Source organism: Podarcis bocagei, assembly GCF_964188305.1.
Source record: "Podarcis bocagei genome assembly, chromosome: 12".
NCBI classification, from domain to species: Eukaryota; Metazoa; Chordata; class Lepidosauria; order Squamata; family Lacertidae; genus Podarcis; species Podarcis bocagei.
Window position 1 is genome coordinate 36366688 of NC_138137.1, and position 18417 is coordinate 36385104.

General features: G+C 42.1%; 1 protein-coding gene across 2 annotated transcripts in view; it reads right to left on the reverse strand.

Annotated features, from left to right (window-relative positions):
• The window catches only part of ITGA8 (integrin subunit alpha 8), a 129310-nt gene that overhangs the window by 33405 nt on the left and 77488 nt on the right, over positions 1-18417 (reverse strand). For both annotated transcript variants that reach the window (XM_081163149.1, XM_081163150.1), the window contains exons 21-26: positions 12908-13000; positions 9628-9707; positions 7945-8025; positions 4279-4384; positions 3075-3233; positions 1042-1164 (exon numbers count right to left, since the gene is read on the reverse strand). In XM_081163149.1, the coding sequence (XP_081019275.1) occupies positions 1042-1164; positions 3075-3233; positions 4279-4384; positions 7945-8025; positions 9628-9707; positions 12908-13000 (642 nt within the window). The remainder of the gene's footprint in view (positions 1-1041; positions 1165-3074; positions 3234-4278; positions 4385-7944; positions 8026-9627; positions 9708-12907; positions 13001-18417) is intronic.

Below are 18417 nucleotides of genomic sequence, written 5' to 3' on the forward strand. Positions count from 1 at the left end.
CCCTCCCCATGCATAATCTGAATCCTGCTCCAAATCATTCCCTCTATTTGCAAAATTCAGGGGTGAGTGACAAACTCTATGCAGCCAAAATGGCACAAGGTACCAGTAGACTTGGTGCAATCTCAAGCTTTGCAGAGCGAAAAAAACAAAACCTAAGGGGGAGTGAAAAAACACACCCACCCTAAAGTTTGAGGGGAGGACAACTCACCTGCCCTCCCCCACAAATGAAAGAAATTAAGCTTCAAGAAAAAATAAAATGAAAACTTAAATGTTGGTCTTTTTAAAAAAAAATCTGGAAGAACTGGTAAGCAGAGTTTCTTGTTGGCAGCTGCCCTAGTGTTCAAAAAATAATACGTGACAGCTCAAACTGGGGAGGAGGATGGATGGATGTGCCCTGGCCATGCCCATCTCACCCTGACCTTCCTGTTGCAAGTGGGAAGATCTGAAGAGGGTTCCTTAGTGTGGCCCCGTCTGCACTATACCTTTAATGTGGTATCGTACCACTTTAAACAGTCATGGCTTCCCCAAAGAATCCTGGAAGCTGCAGTTTGCTAAAGGTGCCGAGAATTCGCAGGACCCTCCTTCAAAATCCTTGAAAATGAGGGAAGCCTGGGCAATATGTGAAATTATTATATTTAGATGTTTTGTTTTATTTAGATGATTTTGGGAAGCAACAGTATCTCTAACAGCGCATGGTGTCCACCACCTTTGGGTTACTGCCAGAAATTTCATATTTATTTGACCATTTAAAAATTGGTCATCGAGACTGCAGATCTGTGTGCTCAATTGCCAGACATTCCTTCACACAAGCTGTAGTTATATGTGGTAGGCCATAAACTATTACATAAGTGTTTCTGCTTCTGGTTCTTTCTCCGTGTAAGAACAGGCAGTTAAAGCTCACAGCATACTCCCCCAAACACGAAGGGAAGTGCAGTTGTCAATGGTCATACCAACACTAGAATAACAACAGCCTCCCACTCATCCTTAAGACTGCACCCAAAAGTCTTCAGTGTGCGGCACTGTAACTTTCATCCATCTCACCAGAACTTTTGCAGAGTTCTTTTGATAGTCCACCACTTTGGCTTCCCTCCGTCCAACATAGTGGGGAATGGAGGAGTTGCGTAAGAAAGCAGCGAGTTCAGGAGTGTCCTCTGGGACAGCAAACTGCAAAGGGAAAGAAGGAAGCGCTGTGAACATAACTCTGCAATTGCTCTCTAACAGAGATCTTGGGTTTGCTATTGACTTTTCTTCTTTTCGTTTAACAGCTCTACCCTGAGAGCTGATACTTTGCCCTCTTCTACTAGCAAGAGGATTAACTACAGCCAGGAAGGATACTGTAAAATATTTTGTTTTAAAGACTAGATAACAGGATTGGTTTGTTTCTTTTGCCATCTGATTAACTTTCATGATGATATTTTGCTTTAATTAAACTCCTGAGCCTAGGGTTCCATTTATTTTCATCCAGGCAGAAATTTACTACTGATTTCTAGAAATCTTGTGGGTAGTTGTTATTATTTTTTGGTACCAGTAAATACTTCTGGTATGATCAGGATCGAGTGTTTGTGTGTGTGTTTACTTTCTGGGAAATGAATTATTCCAACTGAGGACTTCCGCACTGCAATGTGGGGTGGGGGACCTTTGGATGAATGGCTCCAAATATAACATTTGTAGAATAAATCTTAGAACTTACATTTGTTTTTGTTGATATGTCAATTTTTTGTTCATAATTGCAATAAAATTATTTTAGTCTCATTTTTTTTGCTTCTCTGCAACATAAGGAGGACGTCAACTTTGGAAGAAGCAGAGAGAAATTGTATTCTGATGCGAGTCGTGCGACTAGAATAAATGTGCAATTTTTCACCAGGGCTGAACAAATTAAAGCAAAACATTATACAGCTCATATGACAATGCTGGCAATAAAAGTGACCCTGGTATTACTCCAGGAAACAAACAACTGGAAAGATCTCGTGGGAGAGCAATGAAGATAATAATACAGTTTAGAACACATCACACATGACAGAAAGAAGAAAAGCAGAAAGAAAAAGGCATAGTTGGGGGAAGTAAAAAGACAGAGGCAAAGACCTGCTTCATGTGACAGGGAGGGAGGGGCAGTTTCTCTTAGTTTCTCATTTTTTTGAATTTTAAATTCAGTTCTCCACATTTCCACATCACTTTGCAATTATTTTTGGGAAAAAGTTCTCATGAGGCTGGAGGAAAATCGCCCGGCTATAAGGTGTGAAGGCCGCTCCCCTCCAAGGCCTTTTCCACCTGGCCTAGGGAGCCACACTCACGCAGACCTACTATGTTAAATATGTATTCTGTAGTTGAGCTCCTTTGTAATGTTTGATTATGAAATCTTTAAGATAATTTTTTTTGTTTTCTGTTACGTTGCTTTGACTGTATACTCTATATTTGTCTTTCTTCAGATTGTTTTATTTATGTCTTATTGATTCAATATGCTGTAAACCGCTTTGGGATTTTTCTTGAAAATATAATGCAGTATAGAAATTAAATAAATAAATGAAACTAATAAATGAAACTTCATCAGCATTAAAGTGTTAATTTCTCCTAATATACAATTTTTTGTATGCAATTTTGCCTAATACACACATTTTTTGTATGCATTTCCTCCCTAATACATTTGTGCATGTTATTTTCACCAATACATGCATTTTTATGCATGCTGCTTGGCTTGAGAACTGTGTTGCAAAATTCAGAGAAGCTTTTGTATTTCAAACGATGGCTATGATTCAGCTCACATATTGTTTTAGAAAGGGGGAATTAGGTGAATTATTTAATTAGCCAAAGGCCTGGAAAGAAGAGGAATGTTCTTGCCTGGCACCTAAATATATGTAATGAAGGTGCCAAGTGAGCCTTCGTGGGGAGAGCATTCCACAAACTGGGAGCCACTGCAGAAAAGGCCCCTTCTCGTGTTGCCACCTTCCAGACCTCCTGTGGAGGAGGCAAACAAAGAAGGGCCCCAGATGACGATTGCAGAGTCCTGGTTGGAAGTTTGAGAAAATAAACAGTTGCTCCGTATAGGTGAACCAAGAAACTCCATGTAAGTCCCCTACCTTTATTTCCAAACTATTGATTGCAGAGCTTGTTTGACATTGCAGTGGTCCATGTGTCTGAATGTGAAGGATGTAAAGGAGGAATTCCTTTCTGCTCAGAACTGGCCACTCCACATACAAGACTGTATCATTGATGGCACTTGGCCCTATGTTCTGCAACTATGGAGTAGACACACACAAAGAGGAGAATAAATTGAACTGGAATCCTGCAGCCCAAGATGCAGCTTGTTCATTCACATCAATTCTGCCCCTTCCCTTCCCAATGTTTTCTGCTGCTTGTTGCCAGGTTGCAATGGTGTGGCGACAGAAGCCAAAACCAGCTGAATTCTCTTGCCATGCACTTGATTCTACCTAGCAATCCTATGTCCTCACAGCTCTCTTCATGGCATGCCAGCTTTCTCCTGGGTAATTGCTCACAGCCTATAAATTCTCTTGGCCTTTTGTGTAGCTTTTGAGCCAAACGTCTTTCTTGCTGGCTCCTCCTTTCAACTCTGGCTGTGTAAACACAGCTGGGTCATTCTTTTCCCAATTGAGAGCTAAGTTGGTGGTCAGGAATGATGGGAGTTGGAGTCTGGAAACATCTGGAGAGTCACAGGCTCTGTGTTCCCATTCTAGAGCTCTCCTCATTCCCTAATGCCCAATTGAGTTCTATTGAAACTTCTAGTTCCCAGCTGAATGTGGCCATATCTGGGGCAGGAGCATTGTGAAGGGTGGGAAAATCTCACCCATGTTCAGGTTAATTTGGTTGGAAGATGACCCAGAGTGGACTGACTCCTTTTCAGGTTTCAAGAAGTGGGGAAAAGAGTTTTTTAATAGGTGTGTTTATGTGTGATGTTCAAAGGCATGCTTTTCATGCTTAAAAACAACCTTTATTCTAATATAATTTCCTGTTATTAATACCGGATACCTCTTGACAAACGTGTGTATCATCTGGTTCCACATACAGTTCTGTCAATTTCAGTCTTGCCAAGGCAACTTCACTTTTTGTGGGTTTTGTGGTGGCTGTGCTTGAAACTGACAGAGGCACGTCTCATAAACAGCTCATGAGTTCACTCAGCATTGCGCATGCTAAGTGTTGCTGGCTGGCCAAAATCCCCATCTAGAACCCAAACACTGGCAAAGAATAATTTCACGGTTTGTCTGGGGAACATTATACCAACAAATCACTTGGAAGTCAATGGTTCATTTGTATATGCATATTTACCTGGTATATGTGCTCCACCAAAGGTCCAATCTCATCTTCTTTAGTGGGTTCATCCTTTGGTTCCCAGTTATGAATTGGCAAAATGATTTGTGGAGGATGGGAGACTCTGAAATGGTACAAAAGTATAGCCTTATCCGATCAATTGTCTGTTATACAAATGAAAAACATTAAATCTGATTTAAGAAAACGATGGTTATGTATGATAGCAACTAGAAATTGACTGCAAGCATGTGGAAATTTTTCTATGAGCATATACCGTCAGATGCCCATGTAGCTTTTTTAAAAGTGTGGGAGCATGGTATTGTGTTTAGCGAATGGTTATTTTCCCCAAACCATGCCCGCCTGCCCCACCCTTGATGTCATATGTGATGTCAGGTGAGAGGCAAGCAAAGGCGTGGCTGCCAGCACTTAAAAGTCAGTTTGAAGCAGTTTGCATTGAAAACTATTTGAAACACACTTCAAAGTGATGCCTCTTAGTGCCCATTAGCTGATCGGTGAGACATTGCCTTTGAAAGTCCATTTGCAAGCAGTTTTGTATTGAAATGGACTTCAAAAGGAGCCCCTTTCAAGTTGCCATATGAAGTCATAATGTTGTCAGATGAATGACAGGTGGTTGGCACTGCCCACCTCTCAAAGCAGACCCACAAGTGGTGAGGGAAGGAAGAATCTGGCCTGCTACCAGATCCAGTTCCCCACCCCGGTTTAAGGTGTCGGCCTAGAACAGGAACGGTGAACACATATGGCTAATTTTGTTAGACTGCAACTCCCATAACCTCTTGTTTTGCTGGCAGGGGCTGATGGGAGCTGTAGTCCAACAGTTCCTGGAGAGCCACTGGTTCCTTATCCCTAACCTAGAACCAGGGAGACACATGTTCAAATTCCTCTTGAGCCTGGAAACTTGCTGGACACCCTTGTGCTGGTCACTGTCTCTCTTAGCCTGACCCTTTGTGCAGCATTGCTGTGAGGCTATGTAGAGAACTACATACATTGGCAAGAGACATACTAGACTCAAAACTGATTGTAATTTGGCCTAGTAAACCAGGATCGAACAGTGGTAAACATGGTAATCTATGGTTTGCCACAAATCAGCAAGAGGGGGTAGAGGAGGAGATTGCACAATGCAATAGGAGGAGAAAGAACCTGAAACCAAAGGTTCCATTCTTGTAGAACCAAAACCTTGGTTTGACAGTACATCTGAATGTCAGATATGTTTATTATGGAATAATAAATAATAATGTGTTTATTATGGAAAACACCTACGTAACTGCAGCAAACTCAGTTGCTGTGAGAAGCAGCCTTATGCTTTGGTAGATGCTGACAAGGTTCAGCCTACCTCCTCCTCATTGCACCCCCCAAAATCCCCTTTCCTGTAGGTGAGCTTCTCCACCACAGCCAAGCTTCAGTCCTAGTTACCCAGCATCCATGTTTGAGGGAATAAAGAAAGAGGGAACGGGATGAATGTATAGATACTGCCTAGTAGGGCTTCCTTGCGTTCTGCCTCCCCAAAATGATACAACAGCTTGCCAAGGCTCTTGGTATGGCAGAGAGGAATATTAGGAATGTTGGGTTTCTCATTACGGCATGAATCTCCAGGCTTTAAGGAAGAGGCAATTGTGCATGAAATTAATCACAGGGCCCTTCCAAAGAGACCACCGCTCCATCTTCACACAAATGCCTGTTTGTTCAGCTTGAGGGGGGCACCTCTCAGTTTATAGAGAACATGCTTCAACAGTCTTTCTAAATAGTTAATAGCAATGCAAGGAACCAGACTGCAAAAATTACAATATATCCATTTAAATATACCCATGATTAACGATAAGGAAACATTACGATTATTTTATTATGGTGATGTCTGTTATGTTTTTCATTATGTTTTTTTATTATTGATGCTCTGCAATGTGTTCTTATTGTCGTACACCATCCAGGGCTCTTTTGATAAAGGGCAGTATATAAATTGAATAGATAACAGCAAGAATTTTAGTAAACATTTAATTTTCAAGGGAAATTGCTTTGTAAGAAGCAAAGGAAGGAAGGAAAGTTTAAGATGTGTTTGTCTAGCCAAAGATGTATTATTTCATAAACAACATCCATTTTAATACCCTTTAATACCCTTTGGAGATCATGAGACGTTATGTGATGTTCCCAAGTCCTGCAAAGGCAGGATGCACTTTTAGAAGCCGCAGAGTTATGGCTAAGACTGGCTATGCCCAGCCATAGGATTTTAACATCCTGTACTATTCTTTTTATTTCTTCACCTGCCTCCTTCTTAGCAACAGATGTTTACATTTAGGCACTTGACTCAAAGTAGATGCATAGGAATATGCACGCGTTTGATAAAAGTATACTTAAGATTGCTGATATTTTATTAAGGAAACTGGCCACTCTCCAGTGAATTGCTCAATTAGTTCCATGTGTCGTGTGGACCTTTAGCCATATTTCCACGAAGAAGTGTTCTCCATGCTGCAATGTGAACCGGTTTGGAAACTTGGAGAGCTTTCAAGAGCAATTTGTGAGACTGTGTGGGAATGTTGCTCCCAGGGAATACCGCTGAGTGCACAGAAGCCCTTGGGCAACCTGATGGAGTTCTCTGGGCTATGATCCACATCTAAACTCGATTAAGAAAACAAAGGCAGTGGGTCCGCCAGCTCCATTCTCTCTAACTTTTGAAAACATTTTCTAGAGTTCCTAGTTTAGGGATTCTGAATGCGAAGGAAGCACTAATGTCCGGTGCTAAACCAAATGTGCAGAAACAACCACAATGGACAACAGAGAAGGGCACATTGTGCCACCTGTCATGTAGCTCAAAGTTAGACAGAGGGAAGGGGGACAAATATACAAAGCACAGTAAGTTTTTAATCCCCATAACAAAGTTAATACACCTAGTCGCAAATATACAATCTGCCCATTTGTATGATGTGGTAGGGTCAGAACTTCAAGCTCCTGCGCATAGGACTTTTTTGTATGAGGAATTGTTCTGGCAGAATGAGAAATCAGTGGAAATTCCGAATGAGAAAGTTCTATTGAGCAGGGCTAGCCTGAGACTTTTGGGTGCCTGAGGCAAAGGACAGGAGGGTGCAAATGAACCCCGCAATCCATGTACAGAAGATGACTAGACTGGACCAGGGGCGCCAACTCGAACAAAGGTAAGCCCTGCCCTGCATAACTGATCACATGATGCGGTGCACACACACCATTTGAATGGCAATGCCCATCAACTTGGGGGTGGGAGGCTGGGTGGTTGGCCCCCTCAAATATTTTATTGGGAGGGCCAAAGACCCCTCAGTCCCTACAAGTTGGCTCCTATGATCCACACTGGCAATGGGACAGTGTTCTTCAACACATCCCAGGGTGGCAGGTGAGCTTGAGGGGGCACAGAGCAGTCTAGGCACAGGTAGGACCAAGTGACACACACAGATCTGTCATCTAACAGATGAGAATAGCTCAGGAAGAATTGTAGGTTGTTTTTCTTTCCACCTCACTCCAGCACCTGCAACCGATATATGACTCATTCTGCTTAATGGTAGGACCAGCTTCCTTTTGAGCCCAATCCCATTTTTGAACCAATCAACATTGTGGCCTAACTATTGCCCACTCACAGTAAACTAAGCAAACAGTTATGGTTAGGTTCTTTTTAAAATGTCCAGCCTGAATACAAAATGTACTTACCCTCTGACCTGGACTTGAGCTACTGCACTTATGTCGATCTGAAGGTCAACCCGATTACTGTTGGGATTAACCTTGTTGGAACTAAAAGAAATTTGTGCAGAGGTTAATTATGTTTCACATATATAAACCTGAAAGCATTTTTTGCTTAAGCTTATCGTGCTTTGGGCTATAGCACTTATCAAATTAACAATTCTCTCTCTGAGAGTTGGAGCAGGGTAGTGGAAGATGCACCCAACTGTCTGGGGCCATTGGAATAACAGATAAGGCCTGGGTCTTCATGAAACAAGGAAACATCACGTGTATATTGATAACTCTGAAGGAACTGGTTCTTCCTCCACAATCTTCTCCCAACATCCTAATTATAACCTACCCAAAATAGGATATAGGTTATAAAACCTTCCTTCCAACATTATTGGTCAATTGCTAAGAGAGGGGACATGGATCAAGGGGTAGCGATTATCACTCCTCAGTGAAAAGGAAGAAATATTAGAAATAAGAGAGAAAGCATTTGTGCCATACTTTGAAGAGTATACAAATATTTCCAGAGGGTCTATGCACCACCGAGCTGTCAAGCAGTACACCTGGAAAAATCACCTGTTGCATTAGCTTCAATCTTTGTAATATACCACCTGCTTTGTGATCTTTGTAATCTATCAGTTTATTCCAGAGTTACTTTGTCTAAAGAGAAATCACAGCTCTAACCACACTCCTGACTACTCATACAGGCTCATTTCACAAGTTTAAAAAATGCTAGCAATAGAGGCACACATTTAATTAAATGAATAAATATGTCTCATTTCTACTTCAAGTACCTATATATTATTATATCAACATGAAAATATATTTACTATGATAGTAATCAGATTACATGTTCCAGTAATGCAACAAAACCCAGGACTTCTGAAGACTGATCTTGTGATGTGGTTAGGAAACAACTCTAGAGTGATGATAGCTGCTCTTTGGAAAAGCCTCATGACATATGTCTCTTATCCAGTAATCTTTCCTTCTGTAGCAACTGCACCAAATTCATGGACATGTGGACTGGACCAGTGATAAACTGCCTTCTGCTTTGTAAACTTTCCTTGGACCATTCCTTTGCTACTACTGAGAATGATGGAGAATCTCTAGAGGAAAGTAACTATCTTTTGGAGGCTTTCCTACCCTTTCAAGGTAAGAAAAAGAAATTTTATGTCTTATCCCTCTGCTAAATACACACTATAGAGCAGAAATTACCAGCATGGTACCTCAACAGCACCCTTGAGGTCTTTTCTTGGTGCTCCTAAAGCCTTTAACATGTACACACACACACCAGCAACTTGGTCATGAGGTGGTGAATGAGATTACCTTTTTCTCCCTTGAAAAATACGTATGGCTAAAGGAGGAAGTTGGGAAAGTAGCACTCTTTCCTACTTCCTCTTTCAGCTTCATGCACTTTTCAATATAGTGGATACTCAGGTTGTGAACGTGATCCATGCAGGATGCGCAGGTTGCGATTCAGCACTTCTGCGCATGCGCAAAGCATGATTTAGCACTTCAGCGCATGCACGACCACCGAAACCTGGAAGTAACCCGTTCCGGTACTTCCAGGTTTTGGTGGTCCGAAACCTGAAAAAACGCAACCTGAAGTGTCTGTAACCCGAGGGATGACTGTACTCAGATTGAGTCTCCTGGATCACAGCTTACCTTCTCACTTGCAGTTCAAACTGGATGCTGAATTCGGCATTTTCAAAACGCTGAACGGTAAACCGGATGCCTGTAGAAAACTAGGAGTCAAAATTCACTAATTAGAACTGTGACCATTTGACTGCGCTACCTTTAAAGGCGGTAGCCCTCAGTTGGTCTAAATTGGACCCTAGATGGTGCCACTTGGAAATGCAAGGTATACCAACGTATAGGGGTGCAAATAATTCTTCAAGCTGTGGTTGCCCACTCCCTGCTCATCTACATAAAGAGCTAATAGGTATTCTTTTCCATAAAGAAATAAGATTGCCAGACTTGCTGTATACAATTAGAAGGGAGAATGAATAATTGTCCTCATATCCTTATAGGCTTCACTTAGGCATATGGTTGGCTTCTATGAGAACAGGATACTGGACTAGACAGGCCTCTGGCCTGTTCCAACAGGCTCTTATATTTTTAATGCACCTGCCCAAAAGTCATAACTTAGGTAATAATAATAACTGGGCCTTGGACCAGTATACCTGAAGAAGTGTCTCCACCCCCATCCTCCAGCCCAGACACTTATGGTCCAGCTCTGAGGGCCTTCCAGCAGTTCCCTCACTGCGAGAAGTGAGGGAACCAGGCAGAGGGCCTTCTCAGTAGTGGTGCTCGCCCTGTGGAACACTCTCATCAGATGTCAAGGAAATAAACAACTATCTGACTTTTAGAAGACTTCTGAAGGCAGCCCTGTTTAGGGAAGTTTTTAATGTTTGATGTTTTATTGTGTTTTTAATATTCTGTTGGGAGCTGCCCAACAGAAACCCAGCCAGTTGGGATCTATATATATGTGTGTGTGTGTGTGTGTGTGATTATTTTATTTTTACTTTTTTATTTGTGCCCTGCCCATCTGACTGAGTTGCCCCAGCCACTCTGGGCAGCTTCCAACATATATAAAAACACAATAAAACATTACATACGAAAAGGCTTCCCTATACAGGTAATATGCACTACATGAGCCTCACTTAGAGACTTTACATACAACAAAACTACACTCCTGTTGTAAGTTACTAATGAGTAGCAGATGACGCCTCTGCGTGGCGACAGTTTTTAAAGGTGCCTTTTGGTCCTTGACACTCCTGGTAATAAGAGGCAAATGAGGTTCACATATGCCACCAATAAAACTCCACAGAGACTAACACGCAGCGTTTTACTCAGTTTAGTAAGTGGGAACATAAGAAGAGCCCTTTGGGGTCAGATCAAAGGCCCATTTAGTCCAGCATCTCCAGCATCCTGTTAACGCAGTAATCAACCATATAATTATGGAAAGCCTGATATCAGGACCCGACTACAACAGCACTCTCCCCCATTTAAATCTTCCTTTAAATTCCTAGGAGTTTATCTCAGTGAAGACCTTACTTGGTAAATAAATACAACCCAGGTGGTTAAGAAAGCCCAACAGAGACTCCATCTCCTCAGAGTCTTGCGGAAGAACGATGTCAATCAACATTTGATGATCTCCTTCTACCGGTCAACAATAGAAAGTGTCCTTTCATACTGCATCACGGTGTGGTACACTGGTTTGACATATACTGATAGGAAGTGCCTACAGTGGGTGGTGAATACAGCACAAGATATTATGGGCTGTCCCGCGAATCTGCTGGATGAAATAGCGGAAGAACGTTGCCTCAGGAGAGTGAGGAAAATTCTCAGGGATGATTCACACCCTGGCCGGCACTTTCTTGATCTCCTGCCCTCAGGCAGAAGATATAGAAGCATGATTAGTCGCACCAACAGGGTAAAGAACAGCTTCTATCTGTGGGCTGTTAGGCTGCTGAATGAAAAGATAACAACAGGGCAACTGACTTTCGGGTTTGGTGTGCGTGCGTCAGTAAACGAGGGGAATTAAGACTAAGAGAGCTGAGTGGGGGGTGCTTGTGTAATCTCACTGTATACAAGTTGTACAAGTGACAATAAAGTATTTCAATTTGCGATTCCCAGCAAGCGGTATTCAGAGGCACACTGCCTAAACAGTGGATGTGGTAAACAGCCGTCAGGACTAATGGCAATTAACAGCCTTTATCCTACATGAATTTTCATACTCCCCCTTTTAAAGCTGTCCAATTTGGTGGCCGTTGTTACAGCGTCTGAAGTTAATTCAACAGTTTAGCTATGCCCTGTGTGGACAAACACTTCTTTTGTCTGCCCTGAGTCTTCCAACATTCCACTTTGTAGAATAGCTACAAGTTCCAGCACTGTGAGAGAAGGCGTAAAAACATTGCACACTTCTATCATGTCCCCACCCCCTTCAAACCTATTTTTTAATTGACAACCCCATCCTCATAGGGGAGCTGTTCCAACCAACCCGATAATCAGTTCTCTGGAACTTATCCATCAATAGATTTTACACCAAAGCCATAAATGTAGGTGAACACACTTTCATTTTTTAACACATGCAATTAAGTCTGCTTGAATTATCTATATATTCCCTGGCATTTCATGCAAAACAACAACAACAACAGTCATATATAATGGTCTTAAAGTCCATCCCATCACAGAAAATACCAAGGGGGTACCAGCAATTGCTGCTTTTCCCATTCATATTTTTGTTTGCAAATAAATGCACTTCTAATGTTAGTTGTGATTTGAATGACTCTGATGTAAACAAAACCATGATAACAATCAAGAGCAACATATTTTAGTGTTTCCACCCATCACAAATCAAATAATATAATCAGACCGTGGAAATTCTCAAGTGAATTGTCCTTAGTGGGGACATTCCTTTCCGAATCAGATGTATGTACCTACATTCAGTAATTGTTCAGAAGTGATGTAAGCCAGAGTATGTTGGAATAATCCTTGACAGTGCCATTTTTCACATGTCTTCTGAATAGACATGTAAAGAATTGCATTGTCAAGGATTATACAATGTATTAAGTGAGGCTTAGAGTTCAATGGGTTTATTATCAGGCAAATGGATAGGACTGGAGTCTAAATCTCAGTGCAAGCAATCAGACAGGTGTGCACTTAAGTACTCAGGTCCAATTAATTTGCCAGAATATGAGCTGATTACTTCAAATGGATTGTGGCCTGGTTCATAAATAAGTTAACCAATCAGTCTGTTATCTTTTTTAAAATATAATGTAACACTGTCTTCTATTATACGAACCATTTCCTGGCCAAATATATCTATTTTTAAAGCTGCCTCTTATTGACACAAATTCCCCTAATTGAGGCAGTTTTCCATTAACTCCCCCAAACAATTCAATTTGATAAAAATCAGCAAACGTTTCTGGTGTTGTCTTACATTTGTTCCAGCTGCCATGGGGTTCCCAAGGTCACAAATCACCATTCTAGTTTCATTTTCCATCTTGTAATCGCAGCTCAGCACGCGCAAGGCCTGTAACAAAAGAACACCAACAGGGAGGGCAAAAGTCAATCCAAAATGTATCCTGTTGGCAAAATGAATGGCTTTTAGATGGCAAGATTACTCCTGATTTCAAACACCTGCACAGAGGCCCAATCTTTCATTCATGCTTAAGGAAGGCTTGACACTTTGAAGAGAATCAAATAATATATCTGTCTTTTCTTTTTTGGAAGGAAAAATAAGATTTACATATTTATTTCTTGCATTATCTGCTCTTTCATTACAGATACGAAGAGAAAATATCTATGGAGTGAAGCCAAGTTGCTAGCAAAGTTGCATTGTCTGTGTACAACTATTGCAATGGAGCTGAGCTTTAGAAATTGTTTGCAATGCCCAAGAGCTTTGCAGAAGTGGGTGAGAATAATTTGCCTTTTCCAATGGCAATAGGAAAAGTATCTTTTTCACTACCATATTAATTTCAGTGGTGACATTTGTGCTTCTGATTGAAATGGAAGGTTCCCCCTTGGGGAGACTGTCAGAGCATTTTCTCCATGCAGTGGGCATAACAATTAAATAAAAGTTTCTTACCCCTGCTGGGTCCTGTTGTCTATACATGCCACACTTGCAAAGCAACACAGCCACCATCCCCAGATGGTGGATACACAATGTTAGATTGCAGAGCCTGCATGTCTCTGGGCCAGTGCAGGGAATAGGAATCTTTCAAATGTTATGTGTATCATGTGAAACAGTTAGTGGTCTCCATATTGGGGTTTTAGTATTTCCTAAGGGACTTAGCTCAGTGGTGGAGAAACTACTTTGCACACAGAAGGTCATAGCTTCAACCCCTGACAATTCTGTACTGTCCAACTTCTTCAAGCCCCAAATTGGGACATGTGTCTTCCAGGACGCGCTCCCAGGTGAGTCACGTGATCCGCACATTGCTCTCGCCCCTCCCCCAAAAGCGCTTTTTCAGGGGTGAGAGTGCAGTGTGAGAGCACGCAAGATTACAACACCCAAAATGGCTGCCGAGGTCTCATGTGAAAGAACGGGATGTCCCATTTTGAACAGGGCACTTGGAAGGTTTGCAATTCCAGACAGGGATCAGAAAGATGCCTGCCTCAAACCCTGGAGAGTTGCTGATAGTCAGCGTCAACAGTACTGAGTTAGATAAGACCAAACATCTGACTTGGCAGCTTCTCAGGCCCCTAGCAGCCCTCAAGAAGGAAAGATAGTGAATGGTGCCTTTCATTTAAGATGGACTTTCACAGATTCTGGTCCCACAGCCTCACTTGTCTACACACAGGTAGGGTGCTTCGAAAGTGTGAATTCAACTTGGATCTGTGTGTCAAAAAGGCATCCAAAAATGTCCCTTTTGTGGGTTTGTGTATGTGCGCAATTGATGTGTGTACAAATGGATGGATGGATCACGGCAGGTGTGGGAGTCAAAGAGTGTGCTGTAGTGATGATCTTAAGAGAGAAAGCATTTGTGGGAGACCAGCCCTGCCTGCCATGGCTCTGCCCTCAGACAGTTCTCCTTTGAGGGTACGCAGCCCTCAGTAGCAAAAATGTCGCTCACTCCTGATGCGTACATCACCTTACAGAAGGCACTCACAAACATTTAAAGAGCAGTTGTCAAACGGTTCCTGGATTTGGAAGAGGAAAGGCATGTAACAGGTGTTAGGGAACCTCAGCCCAGGCCATCCCACATCTGGTATGTAGAAACCTCTGGCTTTTGCATGGCTACTGTACAAAAGGCAACAGCCACATACCATATTTTTCCGTGTATAAGACGCCCCCTATTTTGGGGGACTCAAATTTAAGAAAATAGGGGGAGATGGCCGAAGTTGTTGAGCTTTATTTGGGGGGAATGCAGAAAATCACTAACCCGACAGATAAACACTGACAATCACTCGTGTTGCAAAAGCAAACAAGCGTCTGCCTGCTCACCACGTCCAATTGTTTTTTTTTTTAATATAAATTTTTTTATTGATTTTACAATTTTTTTTAAAACAATACAAACATATAAAAAGACATACACACACGTATAGTTTCATAACCTTCTTTTCGTAAACCATGTTTCTCAGACTTCCCCATACCTCCCCTTTCTGCATCCCAATGCCCAAAAGTTTTTAGCAACTCTAAATATTTCTGTCAGTCCTCTGTCCTCTTAATCTTTCCTTCACCACGTCCAATTGTTGCAGCAGCAGCCAATCCACAGCAGCCATTGCCACATCAACAAATCAACCACCCAATTACCGCAGCAGCAGCCAATCCAAAGCAGCCTTTCCCGCAGCCACCAATCACCCACCAAATCACCGCTGACAAGCTGCAGCTCGTAGCTGCAACCAATCACCCGCCCCCCTATGCACTATCTATGTATAAGACAACCCCCGTTTTTAAACATTAATTTAGAGTAAAAAATCATGGAATACATGGAAAAGTATGGTACATTGCACTGCCCACTTCTGCCTCTGGTGATGCCCATGTTTGGCTTCAGCCCACAGGCATGCAACCCATGGAAGGCATCCTCCAACAGAATGCAACCCTTGGGCTGAAAAAAGGTTCCCAACCCCGGGCATGTGGTGACGTCACAGGCACTAACCAATAGGCTACCTGTAACCAACAGGTTATCCCCATTCAAATCGAAGCTCTCTGAAGATACACACAACTGTTTTAATTTTCTTACTGGGGCCTGCCTTGGAAGGGAAACACCAATGAAGCTCTTTGGCTGCTCTTAAATTGTCACATCTGTCTTCGCTTTCTGAAAGGACTCAACTTATTTCTGCCCAAGAGAACAGAAGTAATTAGCACTCTACTAAAGAATTGTGCACTTCTTTGTTTTTCTCAATCACCCAGAGAAATCTGCTGCTGATGGATGCTCCAAAAGTGTTGAGGGCACATCTAGCTGTAGAAATGCAATAATTTAAGTACTGTGAATGCATCCAAGGATTGTGAAGTTACAGTCCTGCCACCCCTGTGTTCTGACTCTCAGCCCTGCGTTCTATCCACCCCATATCCCAGGCTACTTTTTGTTGCTTTGATGGTGCTCTTCTTTTTCTTTTTTCTTTTTTTAGACTAAAGACACTTCTGATCTTTCTGAGTATTATTATCTCTGGCCTCCTTTCTCTAGCCAGGTCATCTGTATAAACATAAGGGAACAGAGGGAGAAAGAACAGGGAGCTGTAAGACAGGAGAAGTTGCATAATAGGGGCTTGAACAAAAGAAAAAACAGACTTATTTGTCTTTCTTTGCCTTAATTCGTTGGCATCGTTAGCTAGAGAAATAAAATCATATGAGGAATGTATACGGCAGAACTTCTGAAAAACATGAGGCACTGTGCATGCCCCAGTGATTGTACTTTTACATACAGTGGCTCAGAAATGTGAGGAATCCTATGCTTTACATAACAGCCAGTTACTTTATCTTTAAGTAGGAAACTAGTTCCTGGCAGGGGTCACCAATGTGGCTCCTGGGAGCACACATGGGCCCAGAGAGGCCATTCCTGGCACCCACAGGATCTCACCCACCACTGAAATTAGACTTGAAAGAAGCAGTCTGTTGTAGCCAATGGAACAGGTAGAATGGTATACTTGGCTGTGGTCTGTGTGTGGTGTCCATGAAAGCTTCTCCAATGTCCTTCAAGACAGAGTGAGTTTCAAAGAACACTGGTGCCACAGCACACAAGGCCCTTTCCACCTGTGTTCTTTCTGATGTTGTTGGACTCCAATGCCCACCAGCCTCAGCATGGCCAATCATCAGGGATGATGGGACTTGCAGTCCAGTAATATCTGGAGGACCAGAAATTGCCCATCCCAACCCTATTCATCACCTTCCTTGACCATCCAAGGACCCCTTACACAGAACTGCCCAGGTGACCCTTATGCCTCATGCATGAATATGAAGTCTCTGTAAGACTTGGTAGCATGCGTTAGTTAGTCTTTTGTGTGTTTTCTTCACAGTATTTTTCTGCTTGCCCTTTGTTCCTTATCTCTATTAATGAAAACAAGGCATACCCAAGAAGCATCACACCACTGACCTAATGGATAAAGCTCAGTTCCTCCCCATATTTTAAACCCGCTTAGCTCAAAGGACAGCAAGATTGCAGAAATTGTACTGTAGAAATTATTCTTGTATCGGAGAATAAAGACCTGGGTATTTGCAAAGGAGAACAACTGACACATGTTCTATTGGCAGTTCCCATGTCACATATGCTAATCCATTAACACCTCCAAATATTTAGCCACACTAGCCTTTTACTAGATACTAGGAATGACTTTATTTTCCCTTTTGTAGGAACACATGGCTTATTTTTACCGCTCTGAACAGTAGCAAAACCTGACCAATTAACATCCGCACCAGTGCAACCTGGATCTGGTTTCAAGTGGAAACGAGAGGAATGTGGATGGAAATAGGCAACCTAGCAGAACTCCCGGATGAATGAAGCTGTGTAGGCTTTAAAACTGGCAGAGCTGCCTATGTGATGATGATTAATCACTGGCCACAAATGATTTCCCCAAAGGCCCGGATATTAATGGCCCGAGTGTTAGCTGTTGACATTCTAACGCCCTGCTCTGGCACGGAAAGTTACATGGAATTAAGTGCCAATAGCATCAAGGACACCTGCCCCTGGTGTGAGTGCATTTAAGACATGGAAACTGGTATTTCTTTCTCTCCCCTCCCCTCCCAGGGTGGTGGCAGCAGCTCTAATTAAGCTGATTTCCGCCCCCACCCCCCAGCTAGCAGCTAAACGTTTATTCCCCAAATGAGAAAAAACCACACAAACAAATGAAAATCCTCTGCTACACTGAGTTTCTGCTTTGACACAGATTTGTCTAGCCACAACAGTTGTTGTTGTTGTTACTATTTAAATATTCGTTAAATTTATAACTGCCCTTCCTCTTAAAGATGCCCTGGGTGACAAACAACAAGTGATAAAACACTAGCAACATCTCTAAAACATCTTAAACACTTTTTGAGTGACGGCATGAAATGATGTCACCATCGGTCCTAAGAGCCATTTCTGTACTTCACATTGTCTGGACAATTTTATCCTAAAGTAACTCCTACTATGTTTCGTTAACTGTGTTGTGCTATGATCCATGTATATGATGCACTTTTTCTATGCCAATAAAGGAGATTGATTGATTGATTGATTGATTGATTGATTGACATCTTAAACACATTTCCAATGCTGATTCTAATTCTAAGAGTCTGATTCTAAGAGTCTAATAGGCCAGCGCCTGAAAGACATTGAACGACAAAACAACCTGACTATCGTAAAGAAACTGTGCCCATGGTATACCTATTTTCCCCCTTCTCATTTTGATTCTCCAGCTTCATATTTGTCTAAACTAACCATCCCAAAATACAGACGTGCCTTTACATTGGCTAGATGGGATGTTCTTCCCTCTGCTGTACTCGAAGGTCGTTACCAAAAGACTCCATTTGAA